The 25,131-nt window shown below is 45.2% G+C and overlaps 2 protein-coding genes across 4 annotated transcripts in view; both read right to left on the bottom strand.

Moving 5' to 3' along the window:
- Nucleotides 1-117: 117 nt before the first annotated feature.
- Nucleotides 118-19,661, bottom strand: CSE1L (chromosome segregation 1 like). Of its 3 annotated transcripts, none has more exons than XM_063404133.1 (25): nt 19,509-19,661; nt 17,287-17,382; nt 16,600-16,742; nt 16,032-16,133; nt 15,506-15,651; nt 15,153-15,243; nt 14,784-14,891; nt 13,845-13,937; nt 12,436-12,603; nt 12,213-12,342; nt 11,478-11,543; nt 9,813-10,015; nt 8,674-8,758; nt 7,865-7,926; nt 6,991-7,127; nt 6,735-6,838; nt 6,025-6,122; nt 5,009-5,159; nt 4,317-4,525; nt 3,745-3,842; nt 3,458-3,543; nt 2,755-2,836; nt 2,172-2,318; nt 1,141-1,372; nt 118-633 (listed from the first exon to the last, which is right to left on the bottom strand). In XM_063404133.1, the coding sequence occupies exons 2-25, from the start codon at nt 17,369-17,371 to the stop codon at nt 544-546; spliced, it is 2,916 nt and encodes a 971-aa protein (XP_063260203.1). In that variant the 5' UTR covers nt 17,372-17,382; nt 19,509-19,661; the 3' UTR covers nt 118-543. The 3 variants fall into 3 exon arrangements, with proteins under 3 accessions (XP_063260203.1, XP_063260205.1, XP_063260204.1); XM_063404135.1 differs by lacking the exon at nt 19,509-19,661 and adding an exon at nt 19,062-19,254; XM_063404134.1 differs by lacking the exon at nt 19,509-19,661 and adding an exon at nt 18,467-19,047.
- A 3,708-nt stretch (nt 19,662-23,369) lies between these two features.
- ARFGEF2 (ADP ribosylation factor guanine nucleotide exchange factor 2) overlaps nt 23,370-25,131 on the bottom strand; it is a 31,182-nt gene continuing 29,420 nt past the window's right edge. Inside the window, exons 38-39 of the mRNA XM_063404131.1 lie at nt 24,644-24,761; nt 23,370-23,979 (exon numbers count right to left, since the gene is read on the bottom strand). Coding sequence (XP_063260201.1) covers nt 23,797-23,979; nt 24,644-24,761 — 301 coding nt within the window. The 3' untranslated portion in view covers nt 23,370-23,796. The remainder of the gene's footprint in view (nt 23,980-24,643; nt 24,762-25,131) is intronic.

Raw genomic sequence — 25,131 nt, 5'->3', positions numbered from 1 at the left:
GCACTACTGCCTAAAGAAAAACCCTCCCCGCCACACTACTTCATATCCTAAGTGTAAAACATCTTCTTTTAAAAACAACTATATTCTTCTAAAACAGTAAGTGCACAGTGACAGGCATTTTAAACAAGTACTTCTTATTTATTCACAATTTAGATAAAGTTTAAGGAAAGACAAAAGAAATACAAAGGACAACATTAAAATGAAAAGGAATTTTAGTGACTGAAGTGAGTTTCTACAGCCAGTGCTCTCCACACATTTCCAAATAAGATCCAAACACTGCAGATGCAGATTTCAATCCCGTAACAAACCACTCTGACTATTCCCTTTGAAATTAAACTGGGAATGGAAGTTAGCCACCTTTATTTATGAGTACACAAACCATCAAATTCTTCAGTTTCAGCTTAAAGCCACACCTATCTCGTACAAGATGGAATCTGCAATACGATTTCAAGCAGTTTTTTCATTGTCTGATCTCTGCTATAAAACAGTCAGAGTCAGCCTGCTGCACGCCCAGCCAGCTTTGAGGTGCCGGGCTCTGTGCAGTTAGAGCAGACTCACGCTGGCAGCCTGGAGGTATCCCTGGAGGTACTGCAGCGCCTCTGCGTTCAGGCTGGTGCTCAGCATGGACAGAACCTGCAAGCACACGGTGGGCAGAGCTGTGAGGGAGGGAAACACAAACCCTGCCTCCCGCCAGCACACTGCTACAAACCACACACAGCAGCAGCTGGCCTCAGGGACAGCAGCTGACCCCTCAGGCAACCTTTACTTACCAAAATCTTGGGCAAAACAAAGATGCTACAGGCTAAAAGAGCTAACTAGACACTCACCTTGTCTAATTTTATATGAGCTGCCTGAATTCCCCAAGTACATGCAACCAATTCAACTCGAGACATGTATTAGTTATAGACCATCATTGTGTAAATATTCCTTTTAAAAATGGCGAATTTAAACTTACTGCAAAAGTAAGTGCTGTGAAATAAGGCCTGTCTAAGGGTCCTTAAAGCTCTTCCTTAAAGGAAGAGCTTTACAAAAGCTATATTCCCATGAAGAATAAAACACAGCACGATCTTGCATCACACATGAGCAGAGAGCCATTCTCACACAGGCCTTTCCTCCCTGCACGCAGTGAGCATCACCTACCCTGCCCGGGCACGCCGTGGACAGTTTGTGGAGGGACTGTGCCAGGTGGATCCTGGGGTTGTTCACCATCTGCCCTACGGGATCGTGCTCTTTCTTCCCAGCAAAGGCCAGCTGGGAGAAGGCAGTCTGGTAGCCCGGGGTGTCCTCTATGTCGATGAAGTGCTCCTCGTCAGGGATCGTGTCATCCTCAGGCAGCTCAAAGAGGCCAATGAGGGCCTGCAGCAAAGGGATCCTGCGAGCACAGAGGGAGGGCAAAACTGGAGTGCTTAAAAGGAGTTAGGACCAGGTGTATTTTACAAGGATGCTCTAATTATCTGGAACCCCTTATAACTTAGCCTTTGCAGGTACCTGCTTGGCCACTGAAATCATAAATGCCCAAGGTATGCTGGACCAGAAGAGTATTTTACAGGCATAATGTGGGCACTCCTATCAACAGCATGAGCAATGTACGTATTTATCAGGTCAAATTGTCATGAAACATACCTAAAAAGAGCAATGATTTTCAGGGCACAGCTTTTCTCTAAGTACATTTACAAAACGGTTCTAGTTCGGGGATCTACTCTGGGATCCAGTGATTGTCATCAAATTCAAACTGCCTGGCATGCCAGACTGCTGGACTGGTTGACAATCAAATCCCCTGGCAGATCTCCCCAAAATTCCACTCCCAAGCTAAGCTGTTACATTTCTCTGTCAGGTTATGAATATGCTCAGGTGTCCCCACTAACAGAGGTTAAGTCAAAACTGGGCCTGGCTTTTCAGAAAGAACACAAACTGGAGGAAAGCAGTGTATTTCCCTAAATGCAGTCCCAGCTAGCCAAATCCGTGCTATCTCCATCAAACACATCTCTAACCAGATCTGTCATCCTCTTTGAAAATACAGTTTCATTTCTTGAGAAACAGAAGCAGAAGAGCTTAATGAGCCTGAGGAGATCACGATGGAGTTTCCTTCAAGGATGTGTTTTGGTCTGAGCTCACATTTTCAGTAACTCACACAGCCTCTCTGGCACAGCCTGAAGAAGTGTGGTACCTACCACAGCTTGGTGTACTCAGTGTCCATCATGGGAGGACATTCTGTTAATATTTTTGTAATGCCAACAGCACAGATTTTCTTTTCAACTTGTCCAGACACTTTCTGGATTTCAGGAATTATAATTTTCTCCAACACCATTCCAAACATCCTGTGGTGGCATTGAGAGAAAAAGTGTTAGAAAGCCTTTTTAGCCTTATGGTGACAAAAGAGAACCAGAAACAATATGAATCACTAGGAAATAGAGACAAACAGATAATTTGTTAAGATGCTGCCCTGTTCCAGTAGACATTTGCACATACAAACTTTTCACAAAGGATAACGACTAAAAACATCAATCTTTCCTTTTTATAATCTTAGATTAGTAATCTTTACTATCAGTGAGGAACTCTGTGTGTGTCAGAAATTCATAAAAAGAAGACTTTCTAGATAAATAAATGAACCACATTAAGAAAAACATTTGGTGAGTCAAATTAGTGATAAATGTAGTCTGACAGTCCAGCTAAACAGACAACTCTTTCTTACTTCAAAAGATAAAAATAACAAAGCAGTATTAAATATAACCAAAACAAACAAAACATACTAACTTTGGCTGTATGCTGTCAAATATTTCTTGCAGAGCTAATGCCCCATATCTCACACAGTACAAGTTAATGAAGACAAGGAAACCTGTAACGAGAAAAAAGTCAAAGTGAGACTCAACGTGGAAACAGAAGAATAGCTTTAGAGTCAGCAGCAAAATACATTCCAGCAAGTTTTCCAAGGGGACAGAAATGGCAGTCTTTATACGTGTTCACTTTAAGTGAAGTACATGAATATGCCTAAAAACTGATCTTTTCACATACCACAACACACAAACAAGGTGGACAAGAGTCATTCCTTTTCCCCTTGCAGCACTTATAAAAAGGCATTAGAAATGCCATTTGCAATTTTTTTCAGGTCAAGAACCAAAGAAACTCTTCCAAAAACTCTACTTCTAGCAGAAAACTTCACACAATGCAGACTCTAAGGCAAGGCATGACCCCTTTTCACAGGTGCAGTGTATTAAAAGCACCACTTCAATTTTGTTTGTGGAAGACCATTATAAGCAACTCTATCATTCTTGTCGTGTCAGGTGACATGAACCAGATTTTACAGGGTTAAGTAATGGACACTGCATAATTTGTGTAGTGGTTGTCACAACTATCCCTCTGTCTGTGTATCCATGGGCACGACAGGACACTTGTTCTGTGCAGCTGCACCTCTGAACTGCTGCTGTCACCAGAGCTTTCCACAGAGCAAGGAACTTACTTTTGATAAATTTTGTTGTTTTGGAATTTTGAAGTCTTTGGAATAGCAGAATGAAGATCTGTTTCCTGTACTGGTCAACTGATTCACTGGAAATTTAAAAGGATAGTTATTCAATTCACACTAGGATTTTACTGATGCCACTTCACAGAAAACATGTATAGAACTGTTCAAATCTATTTGATTGAAAAATGTCATGTTTTCAGTTATTAAAAATTAACATTTGGCATGTTTACATGATGAAAGTCACACAGAAGTTAGCTTTAAATGTAATTTCAGCTCATACTCACGGAGGCATATGCTCGATGATACTGTTTAGAAGATAGAACCCTTGATGATCATTAGCTTTAGAGGCAATCAACTTCTGGAACACACCTAACAGTCCAGGCTGCAAGAAAAGCAGATATAAATCCCTAGACAACAATTCTTCATGTGTGACTTACCAGAAGATTGACCATTACCATTTCAGGCATACACCAAGGCAAAAGCCTTCACAGGCTAAGCCAGGATTCAGTTTTTGCAGTTCAGGTCAAGGAAGAGACATTTTGGCTTCTTCACACTCACTCTTCTCAAGACTGTTCTGAACAGAACCTGAGAGTTCTCATTATCCATGTGTTTAATATGAGGCAAACAGGAAAACTGTGCAAACTTATCTGCTTGCAAGAACTAAGAGCAGTATTTTTCATCTCAGTTGACAAAAGAGTGACAGCCTAGAATTCATCTCATCCATAAGGGAAAAGCGCCCCAAAGCCCCACTCAGAGCCTGGGTTTGTGTCTGTGTGCAAGCCCCGAGCTGTGCCCAGGCCCAGCTGTTTGCTGGGGCTCCCCAGCCTGCAGCCAGCTCCCAGCCCTGCCCACTCACGATCTTGTCGGCGGCGGCGCTGGCGATGGTGCTGGCGCCGCGCTCCAGGTACGCCTGCAGCAGCCGCACCAGGGGGGGAATGTTCCCTGTCCTCTCCCACAGCACCGGCTGCAGCAGGTGGGGAAACAAGGCCATGTAGGAGGAGGGGATCTCATTTTTATGCATTTCTAGAAGCAGTGACATCACTTGAAACACATAGGGAATGAACTCTGGAAGAGAAACGATGGCATTACAAAGTCAGACAACAACACGGTCACTGTCAGTCCCCAGACACCACTTGTCTATGGATTGAACCCACAATTCTATGTTATTATCACAAAGATTTCAATAAACAAAACTCTGAACAAACATATCTTCCCAAATGTAATTATTCCAAAAATAGCAAGCACGGATATATACACTCTATTTCCTCTACCCGTTAATGTTTCAGAACATAAAAAACAAACTACCAGAAACACGGCAATAGAATTAAGAACAATATTAAGACGCTTTGGAGTAGTGATTGGTAGATATTTTAAAAATGGAATTTAAAATAACTGAATGCTGTTGACATACCCTATGGAACAATCTAAACCCTTTCAGACTGCGACCATGCTGTTCCTCCCCTTGAATTTCCTGTGCTCCAAAGCACCTGCCAGAAGGTGAATCCCAGCAGGCACCGGCAGCGAGCGCGCGGGCAGCGCCTGTCTCACCTTGCACGTCGTTCTGCAGGATCTCTGTGAACACCAGGAACAGAGCCTCCTCAAAGCTGCCCACCGCCTCCGGGTTCGCCTTGCACGTTATCCGTACCGACAGGCAGATGGACTCGAACATGTAATGGTTAAAGTGAGGTTTGCTGGGATTCTGAAAACAAGTTGTAAACAGACAAATCAACCCGAACTTGCAGACAAGTCATTTATTTTGCTACATGTATTTTCTATTTCAACTGAAGACTAAAGTAGCATTTCAGACTAGGGATACTTGTAACTTATGTATTAATATGCTTACAAAATTAATTCCACAGATAAAAGCAAACATAAAGACCTCTAAAAGGGGAGGGTTTTTTTGTAGCAAGTGTTTTTCAGAAGCTCTATATAAACTAGCAAACAGTTAAAATATCACAGAACAAAACCAGAAAAGACTATTTTTCAATCTTTTAAGTGTCCAGTCAATTCTCTATTGAATACTCCTTATAATCTGCAGTTGAGTTTAAACTGTACAGAGAAGTAGTTTTCTGGACAGTTGAAAGGTATTCTAAATCATTCCTTATTGTCAATGGTTAAGAATTTGCCAAGTCTAAATAAAAAACTAAGAGAATTTTACTCACCAAAAGCAGAAGGGTAATTTATTTAATTCAATCCCACATTTCAATGCCAATTATTATTAGCTACAGAAGTTTCATGGGCAAAGAATACAGGATTTGTGATAAAACCAGATTGTTTGCATTGGTGGCCTTTGCACTAGCAAGCATTATACTACCACAAACTAGCATTACAGAAAGAGTTCACATGCTACTTCTAAATTTCAGATGAGAGCAGGAAGAACAATCTGAGAATATGTTCTAAAAGGAAGGCAGTACCTCGCTAGAATGCTGTTTCAAATTCATTGTGTCAGAAAATATTGAACTATTTAGAGTATTCTAACAGCACACCACCACCAAGGCACACGTAGGTCATCAGCCAGACTGCCCTAAAAGGTAGAAGGTGATCCTTCTGCTCTGTTTCTTTACCTTACTGACAGCCAGCAGTTTCTGTGTGAGCTGTGTGATGACAGAAGGGATGTATGGAATTATGGACTCCTGTAGCAGAGAAAAACTCCTCATGATGGCTGCAAATAAATGGAAAATTTTAGCTTCTGAAGACAAAGTACATTTCTGCCACTCAACACATGCCTAAATCCTGTACCTTTTGCTGTTAAAATAGGATCCCAAGGAATTAGGTACAGAATAAAAGAGCACCCACTGCAAGAACATTCCATCTATAATTATGACACAGCATAAAACAAAGCCTCCTTATTCCATTCTACAGATGAACACAGGAGATTAAGTAACTTCACAAAGGCCATTGCTTGTCCTAGGCAGGGCTCTGACCTCCACATCCTCTCAGCCATGGTCAGATCTCTCCTCTCTAGCTGTGACCACATCTCCTCCCCACGAGCAGACTGCTCAGATCCTGCCCTGACACTGTCCAGTCTGTCCTGAGTACAAGACTACCATTTCAGAAATGATTTCCCACAGTACCATTATGTTTAGAGTTTCACTTTGGTACCCTAAGTTTAGTCAAAGATGACTTGATACAGTCTGATAAGTAACTGCAGGCTCTGAAACACATTTGCACAAAAGAGGTTTTGCAAATAAAAATACCAGGAACCTGTAACTGCAAGCCTTTACCTCAAGTTAACCAAGTTATTCTTATCTTGCAGGACTCATTAGGCATTTACCTTTCATAATGTATTCGTTTTCAGATGAGCCAGGAAGCGTCAGAGCTTTGAAAAGGTTTGTTAGCAGCACCTCCACAAACGGGGCCATTTCTGCAGCTGTAATGCTGGTAAGTGAAACACAGCTCCTTAATGATGAGACAGCCACAATCTTCAAACCTTATACAATAGCAAACACAAAGGATCCCCTACAGGTATTTCTCATCCTTAATACACAAAATCTATGCAGCAATGAATTTATTTCTGCTTGAACACTTACAGGGTAGCATTATTGGTCCCTCTCATGGTAAACAGCCTTTCAAGAGCATGGGCTGCATAGGTGTGGACCACAATACTTTCGGCTTGGAGATGATTGATCAAGAGAGGAATAGACACCAGCAATTGTTCTTTTGGTACCTACAAAAGTACAGCAACAAATCAGAAGTACATTAGAAATTACAGATGGTTCAGCTCTAGAGCACAACCAAGCTCATCAGTGACACACAGGGCTCGGCAGAGGGAGGCATCCTGAGAGCTCCTCCTGTTCTGCTTCACATCCTGACAGGCAGGAGGCAGCTGCTTCTGCCACTGCTCCTGTCTCCCCTGAACACCACTGGGACACTGGATTAGCAGTAAGTGCAGTAATCCTAATTTCCCTTTTCACTTTACTTTGTCTTAATAGGTAATTAAAAATATGAAGGTTTAAAAACCCTAAATCACAGATATTTGATAAGAAATGAATAAAAGTAGTCTAGGATTTAGAATAATATGCAACAGATTTTCTCAGCCCATCTCGTGAATCAGAAAAGGTAAAGGACAAAACTGCTGCACTCTGTAACAGCTACTGCAATGGCACAAGCCATCGAGAGTATTTGGACTAACACTGACTAGGAAACGTCTGAGCGTGTCACAGAATTAAGCAGCTGAAATATTCAGTGTTCCCACAGCATATGGACAGCATATAGACTACTTGTTAACTGGATATTTATAACAATATCATTTACTTTCTAAGCTAAAAATTCAGCATGAAGTGTTGTATATGACTATCAAACACCTGATGAGTTAGCATATGGCCAAGTGCAGTCAATTAGGCTTGGCAAGCATAAAGTAACAACCTACAGTATGTTTTCTGTAACAGTAAAAGAAAAACTTACTTGGTTTCTAAAAATCATGATATACTTGATACCATCTGCTTTTAGCACAGGGAATTCATTCACTGAAATAGAAGAATATGCAAACTTCGTTGATACTTCTCATAAAAATGTGATTACTGAACATGTACTACATATACAAGTGACACTTGACACTAACTAATAATTTTCCTCTGTAGAAAATAATACAGCGTTTTTCTACATTTCTTAGTTCCTGCACTTTGGTACGGGCACTGTTGGAATACCAGTTTTAGGTACAAATCACATCACATCACATTAAAAATACAGTCCAGCTCAGATGAAATTTCATCTTCTGGTTTCAAATTTAGCAGCTTTCAATTACACATTTCAAAACAACCCACTATGCTTCAGATACAGTATAATAATTGTTGAAATAAAATAAACTATGTTGTTCAAATCTAGACATCCACATCCTCATCAATAAGGGCTGTACAGGTCACAACCTGGCCTCAGCATTTTAACTTCTCAGGGTTTTGTAGAGCACAGATATTTACCATAAGGTCTCAAATACAGGAATCAAATTACTTTGATTCAACAAGTTTAAGCATGTAGTTGATAGCAACCACGTATACACATGCCATGATCCTGCAGAGAGCAGGTGGAAAGGTGGCAATGCACCTTGCAGTAACAGCTCCTCCACTGCTGCCCAAAAAAAATTAATTACTCTGTGCCAGGTGTGAACAGCCCATCTCAGAGATTATGTTGATAAAGGAGTGCTTGAGGCTTCACAAACAACGGCTGCTGTCAAGGTTATGATACATCACAAAAATACCATATCAAAATTAACTTACCACTAGCTGACTTCAAGTCAGGTTGAATGTGATTCACAAAGAATTCTGTCAGATTAACGAGTTCATTGGCCTGTGTTATTCCATGCTGGAAGACGCAAAAAACAACTCTTATTTTTATATGCCGGCATATAAACTGCTAGTTTTCTTACTAATTCTAAAAAATTACTATTAGCTTTCTCTTACAAAAAATGCAACCTCTTTTAAACCAGGATTTTTAGATGGAGATTTTTCAATGAAGTGTTCTAAATTAGTCCATATTTGCCATTAAATAGCACAGAAAAAGACACAAACTTTGCAGTTTCCCAAACGCTACCAGACTGGTTCCTGTTACACATCACCAACAACTGCTGGGCAGCAGTACACACCTGGCTTCAGGAAAAGACTGAGAGCCTTCAGCAAAATTGCATAAAATGATGTACACATTTTACTGTGTTTGCCTCAAATCTGTCTTGTAAAGACACAGAGATTTGAACTGTAACAGCATTTAAAGTATCTAGCAGTACATCTAAACTTTTCCATAGGACATCTGAGCCAATGCTCCTGTCTGCAGGTACAGGTTAGCCCAGCTGTGCTTTCTCAGTGTCTCCAGCCCATTATTAGCTGCTTTCTCCCCAGCAAGTAATGAATGAGATCCATTTCCAGCCATCGTTAGCATTCCCATGTCATTCACAGATCAAACATTCAAGTAGCAGGAAACATTGGGAAGTATCATGACAAGAACTCCAAGAGTCATTTAAATTCCTTTTAGTCTGCCTAACTTCTGATCATCCTCTGCAAAGCTCCCTTTGCCTTCCATGGCTTCCAGACTGCCTCAGGAGCACTCGGAGCTCAGAGGGTCCAGAGCTGAGCCAGTTTTGTCTCTTTGTCTGGCTGGATCCCACGTGCCAGTCAGGCCTGCCACAGGGCCACACTGCCCATCCACCTGGCACATACAGGTCATGTATAGGTCATGTATAGGTCATGTATAGGTCATGTACAGGTCATACAGCACCACCTGTGATAGGGTGACATAAAGGGCATCAACACGAGCTACTGCACACAGCTCCTCCCCTTGTGCAGCAGCTTAAACCAACAGCAGGATCACCTGCACTGCAATATCTGAATGCAGACAGATTCCAATGAATAGAATGTACAAGTACCTTCTGTGTTTGAGCTTTGGATGCCAAAGACGTGACAAGGTAAATAGCTGCATCTTTGTGCTTCCAGTTAACAGATGGATTCTTTGCATATTCTTGCAGCATAGAACTAACATATCCAGAAAAAATCTCAGTCACAGGTCCTTCAAAAAATTTGCACAAGCCTCTGACCAGATCACAAGCTGCTCTGCGCCTGGTGTCAATATCTGCATGAGAACCACATATTCTTAGGATATGAGAAAGCAGAGTTTTTCATATTAATAAACAGAATAACCAAAACAGCAACAGCGTCTCAAGTTACAGCCACACCCCGTGTTAAAATTATTGCAAGCCTCCGAAGTGCTGTGTAAGAACACCTGTGAGCCTTTTATTTACTGTCACACCTGGACTGCTTGTGCACCAAGGGGAAGGGACACCTGTCCCTGAGCAGTGGCAGCAGGCATGTAGGGTGCTGGCACTGCCTCTGGCTGGGAGGGAGCTCATTCTCACCCCTGTGGCCCATTTGGTGCCACGTCTGGTACCAGTGGCTAAAGCTGCTGGTAATACCCAGGGTCTGGCTGCTGCTGAAGAGCACTGCCAGCATCCTCTTCCTCCTGCTTGGCCCTCCCTGCAGTTTGGGACAGGCAAGGAGCTGCGAGGGGACAGCCTGGGCATCTGATCCAAAGTGACCATCAGGACATTCCATGCTGTATGGCATGCTCAGAAATAAAAACTGAAGGGAGGGGTCTGGGGGAAGTAGCCATTGCTCAGCAACAGGCTGGGCAAAAGTCTGCCTGTGGGCAGTGGTGAGTCAGTAACTTCTTTCCCCTTTCCTCACTCTTATTTCAATTAAACTGTCTTTATCCATGAGTCTTCCCACTTTCCTCCCTGCCACTCTCTCCCCCATCAGACTGCAGCAGGCTGGAGCACAAGCCAGCTGCTGGCCCACCATATCTGACAGGACGTTTTTGTAAAAAACTTCACAAATACCTCAAATACAGCCAATCCTGGATAAGAATGCGGGTTTCCTTAAAAAAGTTCAAAAATGTTTCCTCCAATTTTGTCCTCCACTGCAAGCATACAGTAATTTCTTCAATCTATTATGAAATGCCATCACTTCCAAAGTGTCAGTGAAGTGCTGGTGGCCCAGGCCTGTCCCACAGAGGCAGGTTTGGCTCCCTGGGGCTCTGGCCTGGCTGCAGAGCACAGCTCCCCCAGCACTCCAGCAGCTGGGCAGGCTCTGCTCTGAGCACATGCCACATCCAGCCTGGCTGCTGGCCAGCTGGCCTCAGCACAGTGTGTATCAACCCCAGGCAGAATTTCAGTCTAAACATCAAGAGTCTCTCCCTGTTATTTAAAACTCCACACATGGGAACTAAACACACAACTGGCTACTACTCAGGATTGACTTACAGGCTGTATTTGCTGAAATGAGAATGTGGGCAGTGCAGGAGACATGCCAATCCAATTAAGGAAAAAGCCCTATAAAAACACTGTTCAAACCAGAAAGACACTGTGATGAGCATGACAGAAGACTTGATCACAGCCTGGATAAAATCCAGCTGGGGGTGGTGTATAGAAACCTTCTCAATTTCAAAATGAAGTTATAAAAGCTTCAGTAAATTGCTTCAGCTCTTTAGGGCTATATTTAAAGACCAAGTATTCTTAGTATATAAATCTGTAGATTACCAGATCCTTCCAAATCCCTTCTTATATACTCTTCAGAATTATCTTCAAATGCTTCTTCATCAGCCGCTGAAAATGTAAAATACATGGAAGTTGAAGTACTGAAGTCTCTGTTTTTCATGGTAAAAGGGTGTATCATTATGAACTTGCTATTTTATCCAAGGACCTTTCTATAACATTCATTAACAAGAAATATCCAGCCAGTCTACTCTTGTTTAGCTTCTGTCCCACAGATCAGTCTCTCATACCACAGGCTGATGTATTGATTCAAAGAAAAACCTTTAACACCTATTCAGCACCAGGTGTATTTGAAGAGGCTTTCAGAGTCTACCAGACTTAAGAGAGAGAAGCTTCCTTTCACTGCAATGGATTTTCACTGCATTTTAAATGCAGGATCAATATGAGCCACCAAAACCTGGAGAACTAAACACTGCAATTTGGTAGGCCTGATTTAGGCTCCTTGAATTATTCAGATACTCACTTTAATTGTAGAAATTTATTGGTGGCACATGACCTAGACTTCCTCCGCTGGGATTTCAACATGAAAATTTAGTTATATTGATACAATTCTACAAAGCCCACAGGACAGCAATCTTGTGTTTGAATTCAAACTTGTGTTTGAATCTAGCACTAAGGTACACAAGAGGGAATCCTCAGTTCTTAGCTCTGCAAAGCAACGTCACGATAATTAGTTAGATTTTTGTTGTGTTTTTCAAAATTGAAGTCTCAAATAGTTACCTCTAAATTCCATATTGGGAACAATAACTTTTTCACAGATGCTTGTCAATGTATTCTGGTCTTCAAACAGATGCTTGTAATGTGGTCTCTCACAAACTGAGGCCAGAAACTGGATTGCATTACTGACCAGCTACAGCACCACAAACAGAACACAAACATTAGCATGACCAATCCATTTATGATTTATTGTTAAATTTGACAAGATCAGATTTTAGCAACTCACCAAGTCATACTTCACTTCCTGGCCTGTTGTGACTAACAGATTCCAGATTGCTGTTACAAAACGTGGCAGGTAGGGCTGGAATTCTTCATCATATTTTTGAGCATATAAAGCAGCATTATCACAAATTTGTGACTTCAAGAGCTCAAGTAATCCAGCTTCCTCTTCATCCTCACATAAAACAAAACTAAGAACTTAAACATCCAAAATTCAACACTACTTAAACATTAGAAGTGTCAACATATTTAAGTTAAATATTCACATCACCGTTTCACCATGTCCTAAACAGGTGAAAGAAATGCCTCTCGTGTCCCTAGAACTACTGAATTTTGCTGATCTGTACCCAAACTGCTCTTCAAGTTACCATTTAGATACTACATGTTAGATACACATTAGATACTGTATTTCAAATCAAGGTATTGTGCACTTGAAAACAGACACAATCGTTCACACAAAATTAATTTAACAAATGTAAAACGAAAAAGACAACACAAGGCATTGAAAATATGCTTAGAAGCCACTACATGATTCTTTAATTGGAGTAGTTGTAGAAGTTCCCTCCCCTTCCCCTCTGTGGAACCACAGTGTGAACTGGGAAGTTGAGCTGGAATTAAAAACAACCAAACACCACCCCAGCTCTGTCTGCCCCTCTTCCCTCCACCCCACCTTTCAGCTTCACTGCCTGTCCCAGTTCAGCTGCACTGCTGGTGCTGGGGGCAGCCCAGAGACACGAGACAAAAGAGCAGCAAAGCTCCTTTTAGCAGCAGGGTAATCAGAGCTCAACATACACTTAATATGCCTCTCTATGTGTTGTCAAGACGTTTATAGCGGGTTTGGCTCCATCAAGTGGCAAACTATTGTGCTGTATCTGGAAGACATCAGCACTTTAAATGCAGAAAACACACACACAAAATAACTGGAGCTTTCCTGACCTGGTATCAGCTTTCACCAGTGAAATTACTGATTCTTTAACTAGACCAAGACACCAAATGCTGAAGTACTTAAGAGATATCCTGCCCTCTATGTTCAATTGTTTCAAGTTCTTTAAGACACCCTGTTTCTAGAACACGGTGCATGAACCATGAAAGGTACAGAAAACCTGAGCCCTGTGATGCTAATGGCCAGGTACCTTCAGCAGCTGTTCTTGAAAGAATCAACTCAGTGAGTATTGGTATTGGTAATTTGATTTCTGTGCACAGCTGGGTATACCTGTAACTGTCATACAACTTGAAGAACTGAACCTCAAATTCCTTAGATAGCAGAGCAATTGCTCTTAAACTCCATTTTCTTACAGTCATTTCACTGCTTTGTTTGCCCCACAAAAAATCACTGCACTGTTCAGAATTAGACCTACGTTGTCAGTCCACCCTCTCCCCTACAGATGCAAACCAGGTGGTTTATGTGGTACTTACATCAGTCTGCAAGAGTTTATTATCTAAAGTTAAAAGGCTGTGGAAGTTTGTCATCCATGTTTCCATGTTATCTTCAAAAAACTCAGGAAGATCCTGTGAAGGAAAAGCATAAATCTACATTTCAATTTATGAATACACTGCTTAGACATCACACCTACACTGGAAGTGGTGCATTCACCTTATTCTACTGAGGGACAATAACCTGTGGAAAACAATCCTCAAACTGAAACAGTGCCCCTTCCTCCTCCCAAACAAAAACTGTTCTGGCAGAGCCCTGCAGTACAACTAGTTCCAAATAAACCAGTTGCTTAGACTCTAAACAGCTCACATTTTCATGAATGAGTCTTATCACCTCTCACTCTCAGAACAAGAGAGCACAAGCCTTTTTTAACTCCAGCCTGTTCTTTTGCCCCCTAGGGAAGAACAGCCCAGGGAATCCAGGCACAATCACATTTCACAGACTTTCATCTAGAGACACTAAATAAATGCCAGCAAGGGAGCTTTTGACCATTTCCCACACAGCACATTTAGAAATGTCCAAATGTAGATCTGGTTCCAAACCCAGAGCCTCCCACTGCTCCCAGAACTGCTGCTGCAGGCCACAGAGCTGCAGGTACAGGGCCCAGCTCCTGCCAGCACAGACACTCACCAAGGGCCAGTGAACTCAGGCCTCAGACCCCTTCCTCTCCCAGCTCCCTCTCAGAGGCCCCACACAGCACTGCCCTGGGGCAATGCCAGCTCACACACTCCTGAACTTGCTTACACAGGACCAAGGCAATGTCTTCAATGACCCTTCCTTACTGTGCTTTGACTCCAGCAGATGCACCAGTGATTTTTCTTTTTGCCATAAGGCATGGCCTTAAAGGCTGCCTCAAATGAGTTCTATAATCACAGCTTCTTCAGAACCAAGTGAAACTACCCCAAGAAAAAGGAATTCACCTGAAAATTTAAACTGTAGAACAGCTTCGCAATTAGAATGAGAGAAGAAAAGAGAACCTTCAGGGCACTGGCATCATTTGCATGTGTGCTGCAAAGTTCAATAGTTGCCTAGAAAAAGATGCAAGATTGTCAAGTACAAAACCCACACCAACAAAAAATATTGAAAAGTGTCACGGAATTTTTTTTTTAAAAACAAAAAAATACAGTTCTTTTTCATCCTCTTATCAATCTTAAGTCTCATTTCATTACTTGAATTTGAACCCCTTAAACAGTTTTGAACAACAATTCTTGAGCTTTAACTTTACAGGTATCCACAGCAAGCAATTCAGAACATTAAACTTGTTTTAGAAATGATTCAACAAGAAATACCTTAAAGAGATTTGTTAAGGGTAAAGCAAAGGCATCAAGAACAAGCTTGATCTCTGTCCATAATTCATTTGACTTAAACTCATGGCGGTACCTGACAAGTAAGAGAGAAACACATGAAAAACAGAATAGTCTTCACATTTATTACCAGATTAATTCACACAGAATTTTATCTTGTGCCAGACCTTGAAACAAACACTGTCAAGTAAAGAAGAATTAAACAACATGGTTCAAAACCATGCAAGGTGTACAGTTTGATAACTACTTCAAAGGTGTCTGTGGAAGTCCCAGCTGTAGGCTTTGCAAATGTCCGAAATGAAGCCTGGCAGTGACACCAGGCCCCTGCTCTGCAGTACCTTTTGAAGAGCGAGTGCGCGGTGCGCAGGACGCCGTTGATGACGTGGAAGTCCCCGCTCTGGAAGCGATTCACCATCTCTGTCAGCAGGTCCGGCCACTTCTGCGGGAAGTCCTCGCGCCCGATGATGCTGATGGCATCGCTCAGCTGCAAAGGGAACGGAACTGTCACAGCACAGCACACAGCAGTGGTGCCAGCTGCTGCAAACATCCCGGAAAATCCCTCACTGAGTTAAATACCTACTGCTTTCCACACAAATACAAAAATCTCACCTGAAGTTCACACAGTCTCACTTTCTAGAGTTGCTGTTTAACTGCCTAATGTTAGAACTTAGCTATAAGATTACACAGCAATTATCTTTAAAAAATGTTGAAGTAGGTAGAAATATCTGTAACAATATTCTGGAAGTTATTTGGATCAGCATGAGCTCACGGTAAGGGAACTGAGTTCTGCCAATAACCACAGCCTCTAGAGATGCTTAGAATATTCCCAAAGTTTCATGGATACAACCAGGAAAGACATATTACCTGCTTTTGAATTTGTTCTGGGCTGCTAAGCATCAAGGGCACTATGTTGGCTTTAATGGCTATTCTGTCCGATTCACAAATTTTGTTTGGTTCATCCTCAACCTAAAATGAAAATAATAATTAAGTTATGGGTATACCAGCATTCTCTAGGCAATGAGAGATGATCGGCATTTCAGAAACCAACTGTTTATATTGATTTGTGTAACTACTACAATGCTGAAGAATCTAAGAAGCAGACCTGTTAGAGACACTGCCTTCAACCAATCTGGAACAGCAGTATCTGAAAAAAGCTGAAAGAAATAATGTCCTTCTGTAAAACTTAGAAGAAGTTTTTTTGTCCTTCCCTAAGGGTAACTTTTCAGGTCAGTAACTGAGCAGCAGTGAGGGTGGGTGCACATGGCAATAAAATTCCCACATTTAACCAAGTCTCCTCCACCACACCAAACAGCACCTTGAACCCACTCCCTCAGTGGGTTCACAGATGAAACCAAGGGTGGGACGTGGATCTGCCTATTGTACCTTAAAAGGATGACTAGTTCTCAGCACAGTTCCTCACTAGGATACCTACAATTCTCCAGTTCCTTTTAATGTAATTCTTGAACGTCACAGACGCACAGACTTTGATGACATTTTCCTGTGATTTCTCCAGCAGTGTTAGCAGTAACAGTGGGTAGTTCTGGCTTCCCTCCACGGACTCCAGGAACTTTTCCGCTGTAAGAGAACACACTGCGGTCAGCAAAGGCTGAGCTGCTTTCTCTGAGGGAATCCTGCGATTTCTCAAGCTTGAAATACCCAACACAAACACTCCCAGGGCTTCACAGGAGCGTGTCTGACTAAAGTATCACAGCAGCTTTGCTGGCCTCAAGGCTCCTGCTGCCAACAGCAGCTCTGGGATCCCCAGCAGGATGGGGCAGTGCTGCCTCCTCACCCTTGGAAAGGCCACAACCCAGGAGAAGTAAATCCTGGCTTGTTGTGAACAGCAGTACTGCTTTAAATAACAACAGTGCAAAAAAAGAAAAAAGGGCAAGAATAGAGAAAAACAAAATCACAAAAAGCAGACAAAATCATTTATATTTATATCCATCCTTCATTAGTTTCTTTTGGGGTTTCATTTTGAAAGGATATTGAGAACTTAAATTAATAACTTAATAACTAAGAAGTTACTGCAAAAATATCCATAGAAGTTTGCTACACAGAGACAGAAGAGCCAAAAAGAAACAGAATTATTTTGTTCTCCATCATGAGAATCACTTACCAGGACGCCTTATAGCAGGATCTGGATCTAGTGTTTTCTTTAGATATTCGGTTAAAGTTTGTAAGTTGGCATCACTGAGCTCCATTTTGGCAGAACCTAAAACCCACAAGTAGTTTTGTTAAAACCAGAGATCAGAAAAGCTTTCCTAAAGCTGCCCATGTAAAAGCAGATCCCACAGGAGCAACATCAGCTCTTTCTGACAACGCCTCACAAGCACAGTCCCTACCAGGCTGCACCAGGCACAGCAAACGTTCCCCCTCTCAAGCCACAGGTAACTGCCAGGGTCTGGTTCACAGACCTCCAGCTCCAGAAAAGGCTCACACTTCCAGCAGACATGAACCAGGTACAGCCAAAACATCATCTCTTGTCCTTTCAGGACAACAGGAACTTGGTTCTGCTTTTGCTCTGCTGCCAGCCCCAGAAACTGCTCCTGAGTGAAATAGCTGAACAGTCCTGCCCTACATAATTGTAAATAAAACAACTCAAAGTGTGTGGAAGAGTCGAGGCTTTTTCAAAAAATCAAATACTCCCTATTAAAGAAAAATCTCAAAAGAAAATACTTTCTTAAAAAAGAGACAAAAGACTGTGCAAAGCCAGACAGTTTGTCCTCCCTGTAAAATTAGCTCAGACTAGGGTGGGAGTTAATTTAGATGCAGTATCTTTTACAGAATAACTCTGTGCAGTAAGTCCATACTGCTCCTCTCTTGTAATCCTGCCACACATATTCTTATCTGTACCACAGTTATAGATTTACTTCACAGCTTGCATTGGAATAACTAAAATTACAGCAACACTGACAATAAGATGTGCTTTAATGGAGATGTTCCTCTGGATATCATCATCAATCCTGCCGTCCTTCCCACCACCAGCAGCACAGTTCATTTCCTACAAAGGTTATGAGGAAGCAAAGGTTTCCATTTTTTCACTGGAGATTCTGTTTAGTAAAATTGACTGAAGTTTACCTGTCCCGTTTTATAGTCGTTTCGTGCTGATCACCAGTGCAAGAAAAACAGTTTTGTATAAGCAGGCTTGCAAAGACAGTGAGCTTTAATGACACAATTTTTATGTCAGCTATGGCATCTATATAATTTAAGAACATAGCAGCAGTATCCTCTTCAATTAAATGCATGTTAATAAGCAAATCAGATCCTAACATATGTTGCAAGAAGTAAAAATCTACCTGAAGAGTCCTGCCTCCCATGTATCCCTTTGCTTTTGGGGTTTACTTGTCCGTAGTCTTGTTCACCAACTCACAGCCACCAACATATTTTGACCTGTTACCGACATATGCTTATTTCCTTCTCCTCCTCTAGCTCTTCATGTTTGTTTCCCAGTATAAAAAACACTGGTGGTACTTTCGCTGATGTTTTGTGTTGTGTTGCAGCAAGTGCCCGCAGAAGAGGCCTCAGAAAGCCCATAAAGCGTGCTTAGTACATCACTTTAGTCAAATGAATGCAGACCACTCAGGGAGAAGAGACCCAAGCCCAGGCAGAACGCGCCCGCGCCCCGGGGCTGGGACCGGAGCGCTCCGCACAGCGCATCCCTCACAGCACGGGCCGAGGAGCGCTCGGGAGGAGCTCTGACCGGGACAGCCATCCCGGCAGTGCTCCGAGCATCCCCAGGGCCACTTCCCGCTTCCCCACAGCGCCGGGGGCGGCGGGACCGGCCCTGCACCCGGCCGCTCCCGCCGAGCCGGGGCAAGGCCGTGCCGGAGCGGCCGCGACTCTCCGGCGGGGACCGGCCCGCGCCCGCCCGCGGCCCGCCAGGCCGTTCACCCGCGGAAGCGTCGGGGCTGCTCCGTCCGTCCCGCCGCTGGACCACGCCTGCTCCGCTCTGCCGGCTGCGGCGGCCCCGCAGAGACGGCCCGGGGCTGGGCCGGGCCGGGCCGGGCCGTGAGGGGGCGGCAGGGCCGGGGCTGGGCGAGATCCCGAGCGGCCCCTGAACCCTCAGACTAACTCGGTCCCCCTCCCCATCGACGACCCGGACAGGCAGCGGCCGCAGCCAATGAGGGACGCGGGCCGTGCAGGCTCAGCGGCCTCGGACCAATCGCGGGCCGCGAGAGGCGGGCGGAAGGGCCCAGCATGGTGCGCTGCGCCTGTGGCCGCGCCGCGGGCCCAGTGCCGAGCGCGGCGCGGAGTTGGCGCGCGGGCGGCCGCGGGGCCGCCGATGCACGGGCCCGCCGCAGCCCCATCGCCGTGCGGGACAGCGCGTCCCGGCCTTACCTGGCGGCTCCCCCCGGCGGCGGCGGCGGCGGCTCCGAGCGCTCCGGCTGCACTTCACATTCAAACCGCCGGGCGAGGGCGCGGCGGCGACTCCGTGACCGCATCGCGCGGGGCGGTCACAACGCGCTGCCTCCCGCCCAATCAGCGGGCGCATCGGCCCCGGGCGCGCCGCTCGCAGCCAATCCGCGCCGCGCTCCCTGCGCGGCCGCCAATGGCCGGGCCCTTCCCACAGGGCCCCGCGGCCCTCGCGTAGCGGGGCGGCCTCGCCCCGCCCCGGAACGGGGGCGCGCGGAACCCCGGAACGGGGGCGGCGCTGCCCGGCCGGAACCCCGGAGCGGGGGCGCGCGGAACCCCGGAACGGCGGCGAGCCAGGCCGGGGCGGCGGGGCCCGGAGCGGGGGCGAGCGGAGCCCCTGCACTGCGAAGGGAGCGGGCCCGGCCGGAGCCCCTGCACTGCGAAGGGAGCGGGCCCGGCCGGAGCCCCTGCACTGCGAAGGGAGCGGGCCCGGCCCCGCGGCGCAGCAGCGACGAGCACCGAGCGTGCGGGGGTATAAAACACGATCCGGAACTCCCCCAGCCCCGCAGAGGAGCCCGAGTGGCGCCGAAGCCTCGGAGCCGCTTAATGAACCACCTGAGCAAAAAAGCAACACTTCGTAAAACTTTATTGATTTATCACTTGATTAAAGCATGGAATAGTATAACTATTATACATCGTATTTTCATGTAGAAAACTTTACATAATTTTTCATATTATATAATTTTGGTATTCTCTCAGAACTCTATACATCCATTGGCAAGGAATGGTTTTTAAATTATTGATAGTAAATGCACTTAATACAGAGATATTAAAACTCAGGCATTTTAAATACGTGAAACATACATTTTAAACAAAGGTGCTGAACAAACTGAAGTTACAGATTAAAGGGAGATGCCCTTTTGATAAAGTTATAAATTTTAATCTTTCTCTGTAGTAGTAAGACTGAGCTGATGTCTGGGAGGTGTGGGTTGCAGTAGTGGACACGGTTTAGATTGTTCTGTTTACAGGTTAGAATGTGAGGTACCAGATCTGGATAGCAAACACCCAACCTTCTCCTGGACGGTAAGACACGAGAGAAACAACACGAAGGGAGGTTTTAATCACCACAAAAGGGAGGGTTTAGGGTTTTCCTCGGTAGCATCCTCTGCCCCTGCCTTCCCCCGGGAACAACACCGAGTCTCCGGTGCTTCTCCATCCCGGGCAGAGGAGCCGCGGCTCCCGCTGCTGCCCCCGGCCGAGAGGGGCTGTCCGTGCACAGCCCCGCGGCACCGCCAGCCCGGCCCGGGGAGCACCGCCAGCCCGGCCCGGGGCACCGCCAGCCCCACGGCACCGCCAGCCCGGCCGGGGAGCACCGCCAGCCCGGCCCGGGGCACCGCCAGCCCGGCCCGGGGAGCACCGCCAGCCCGGCCCGGGGCACCGCCAGCCCGGCCCGGGGAGCACCGCCAGCCCGGCCCGGGGCACCGCCAGCCCGGCCCGGGGCACCGCCAGCCCGGCCCGGGGAGCACCGCCAGCCCGGCCCGGGGAGCACCGCCAGCCCGGCCCGGGGAGCACCGCCAGCCCGGCCCGGGGCACCGCCAGCCCCACGGCACAGCCAGCCCGCCCGGGGAGCACCGCCAGCCCCACGGCACAGCCAGCCCGGCCCGGGGAGCACCGCCAGCCCGCCTGGGAGCACCGCCAGCCCCACGGCACAGCCAGCCCGGCCCGGGGAGCACCGCCAGCACCGCCAGGACCGCGGGGGACGGACTGAGGGACTGACTGAGGGACTGACTGACTGAGGGACTGACTGACTGAGGGACTGACTGACCGACCGACAGACCGAGGAAAACCACCAAGTGCTGTGCAGAGCCTGGACACACCGGGTTATTGCTGCCATGGGGACACGGCCTGCAGGAACAGGGCAGGGTCAGCCTCTGAAAATGCAGTCGCACCCCAGGCCACCTCCTGCGTGCCCTGCACAGCCTGGGATGGTTGGATATCACATACCCAACTTCAACAGTTTCCAACTGGTATAAATACAACAAAAGCTTTTCTTAAGGAAAAGAACAGCTTCAGACCAAAGGCTGAAGGGAAGCATGGATTAAACATCCCTATCCTATGTGCAGAGTACAAATGCTGCCCCTTACAGCAAAGAAAGCCCATGAAGCAACTGTGAAGTCATTTAAGACCTCAAAACTGAGACTTTTTTCAAGACATGACTGCAGGGCTTTCAAACCTGTGACACACAGAGGAACATGCAGCTGGGCCAGGTGTGTCTGCTGGGACATGAGGGAACACATTCCATGAGGCAGTGACACATTCCAAATCTGAAAGATAACGGTTCAAATATTTTCCTTAGGACTACCTACCACCAGAAGAAAAGGAACAGCATATTATTACAGATTTAAATAGAATTAAAATAAATACTTCATTTTCTGCAGTCCCCGATGCAGTGACATTCCCAGGGAATGAGCAGCTGCATGAGATGCAACACAAAAGGATATTTCAAATGCAGCAAGTTAAATACCAGCATTGCTTATTTTCAGTCTTCTCCTATAGTGTAGCCATTCACTCCCTTCTACTAAATAGCAGTATAGAGATTTAACCTAATGGGCATTTAAAAGTCAAAGAGCCACAACCACCGCTTACTTTTCTTTGGTTAAAAATAAAAAGTAAAAATAAATTGTGAAAGCTTAGTCACTCCTACTGACTGTAAAACCTTTTCCAAACCATGCTTACACAGGACAAACTGATGTATTGAGGAGCACCATGAAAACCCTTTGGAAAAAGATCACAAAAAACAAACAGATAAACAACAACAAGCCCCAAAGAACAACCAAAAAAACCCCAAAGTGCATTCCCAGCAGCTCAGAGCAGCATATCCAAGACAACCACACCTGAGGCCACCCTGCCAGGAAACTCAACTCAAAAAACAAAATAATGTTATATACTTAGTTCCATTCAAGTAGGCAGGTTGTTGTTGCTGTTTCTTGGTTTGTTTTTTCTTTAAATACTGTTAATATTTTAAGTTTGCTACTCTGGATAGCGCAGCAGTGAATATAACACTTTGCATTCTTTTAGGAAGTGGAGCCTCTCCTCCCATCCTGCCATACTTTCCTGGTTTAGAGAAGCCTTGAAACTTGAAATTTAAAATCATTTCAAAGGTCAAGACAGCATTCTATCATGGAAACATTGTCACAGAAACTTGCATTTCAAGGAAAGAAAGAAAACTCGGGCAAGCAAAGCTGTGGTGTCATGTCACATGATGCTTCACAGCCTTCACAGTACAGAATTGTAACTTAGAGCACATAAATGAACTTGTTTAATTTTGCTAGAGCAGTTTTTTGGAAATCCAGGGTTTTTTAGATGCCTCTAGGAACTAAGAGTTGAGAACAAAAATCATTTGCACAAAATGACAAGATCTGCAATAAATGTGACAAACTTGTTAAGGACTGGACTTTTTGCTAAGCAGTCACGATTACTGGTAAATACATTATATTCAAGGGTAAAAAAGGTGGCTTCATTTGTTCTGAGCCTTGTTTTTGATGTTCTGTGTATGCTCTGCCCATGATCTGCCAATGTATGAAACAAAAAGGAAAGTCTTTTCTTTTTCTTAAATGCCTTTAACTCAAGCCTAAGCTAAAGGAGTAGATGCTGTTGTTGCTCCGGATGTAAAATCTTCCATAAAACTAAAAACAAGTCTCAGAAGATACAGTACTGATGTTTAAAAAAAAAAAATCAGTCATTTGCTAAATAGGAGGAAAACCTTCTCCAAATATCCTACAGGCCGTCCAACAGCCCAGTGCCCTGCCTGGCCTGGCCCTGGACACAGAGGAAAACCCAGAGGGATCTCGGGTGGTCCCCGGCCACCACAGCCGAGTTCATTATGAACACGTGCCAACACCACAAGGCTACACAAGCACAGTCATTAGTTCCAAGGGGCATAACTTGTGTGGAGAGGTCCAGCTGATTCATCAGCTCTAGCTGGGATGAAAGACTGAGCGGTGGATAAAAGACCAGAAGAGACATACTGGATCATACAAATGATTAGCATTGAAACCAAGAGACTGCACACCTACTGTACTGACTCTGTACGCAATAATTCAAATAAAACTGCTGACACTGCTGTAGGATGGGCAGAACAGGATCATTTTCCTCGTTCCCAAATGCCGCTGTGGTGAGAACAGCTTGCTCCTGTGGCGACACTCCCGGTCCCGTTTTGCCGTCCATTCAGTCCATCTCTGGACACAGCCCCACGCACGGGGGCTGTGAGGCCTCAGGCAGAGCTGCCAGGCAGGCAGGCAGCCCCGGCCCCGTGCTGCCCGTGCGTGCTGCAGATGTGGAACACGGCCCCGATGCGCAGGAAGAACCTGCGCAGCACCGCGCGCAGCTCGGGGATCAGGTCAAACTGCACCATCTCGCACAGGTACGGGTAATAGGCGGCGGCGTGTGCCCTGAACTAGCCAGGAGACACAAACACAACATCACCCTCCATTGCTGGAGCAAAATAAAAGGTGTTGACACATTCACACTACCCCAGCTTGTTAAAACTCCGGGTCTCAGCCAAGCCCTCCCAACTCCTTGAGCTCCCTGCTGTTTGTGGCAGCAGCACAGAGGAGCTGCTTTGGTGGCACTCCCTAAACAGAGCCAGGGTTTTGTGACTTATCAGCCTAGAGGGAGTATCAGAGTCTATTTGTAGCAACATGAATATTTGCATTCCCTTTTCCTCAAATGGGCCAAGATCCTGGAAATTACTCTTGCCATCACTGACAAGGAAACTGGAATTCCAATTTTACAGGGGTGAAATTCACCCTTACCATTCCTGTGCAGCTGTAATACAGCATAAGCCCCTCCCTTGCTGCACACTCATTGTGCTTTCATAGGAAAGCAGTTCAGTAATTGTATCCACATTCCCACACAGCTGGAGTTGCAGGGATGCAGCCCCATTTGCACAGTGCTGAATGCCTGCAGACAGTGCAGCTGCCACTGCTGTGCTGCAGGGAGAGCACTCGCTACGAGGAACCTCCCACCTCCAGTCTGGATGGAAATAACGACTGAACCCAGGCTGAAGCAAGAATGAAAAACATACACAAATGCAGACATGACCTCCAGCCCCTTCTTACCTTATCATCACTGATTTTTAGTGTTTTTGTTAAAAGCAACAGCAGGAGATTGGTCCAGGCTTCTCTGTGGCTCTCTGAGTTGACAGTGATAAAATACGCCAGGGCTTCACTGCACACACTGCAGAGATGGCACAGTTCACACAAACCATACAGAAAACCCTTACAAAGTTTTTGATTACACGCTCTGTTTGTCCTCTCAGTGTACTTTGTTTTCAAGCAAGATGTACTTCCATGGGAAAGTTTTCAATCACATGCAACAACTTTACACAAATTAGCTTTTTCTGGTACAGGAATTGTTCCAGATAACTGAACTGAAATACTTTTCATATTGGTGACATAGAAGGAAAAGGAAAATTAATGTGCCTGACAAACATTTTGTAATTGAAGTGCTGTCACTTTCAACCTGCAAACATTATTTCCTAACCCTGACATTGGGACAGCTTAGGCAACAGCACCACGAGAGAGCTCTCCCTCCAAATTTGGACTGG

The sequence above is a fragment of the Prinia subflava genome, chromosome 8, assembly GCF_021018805.1.
Source record: "Prinia subflava isolate CZ2003 ecotype Zambia chromosome 8, Cam_Psub_1.2, whole genome shotgun sequence".
Taxonomy (NCBI): domain Eukaryota; kingdom Metazoa; phylum Chordata; class Aves; order Passeriformes; family Cisticolidae; genus Prinia; species Prinia subflava.
This window is presented reverse-complemented; position numbering and strand designations above follow the sequence as displayed.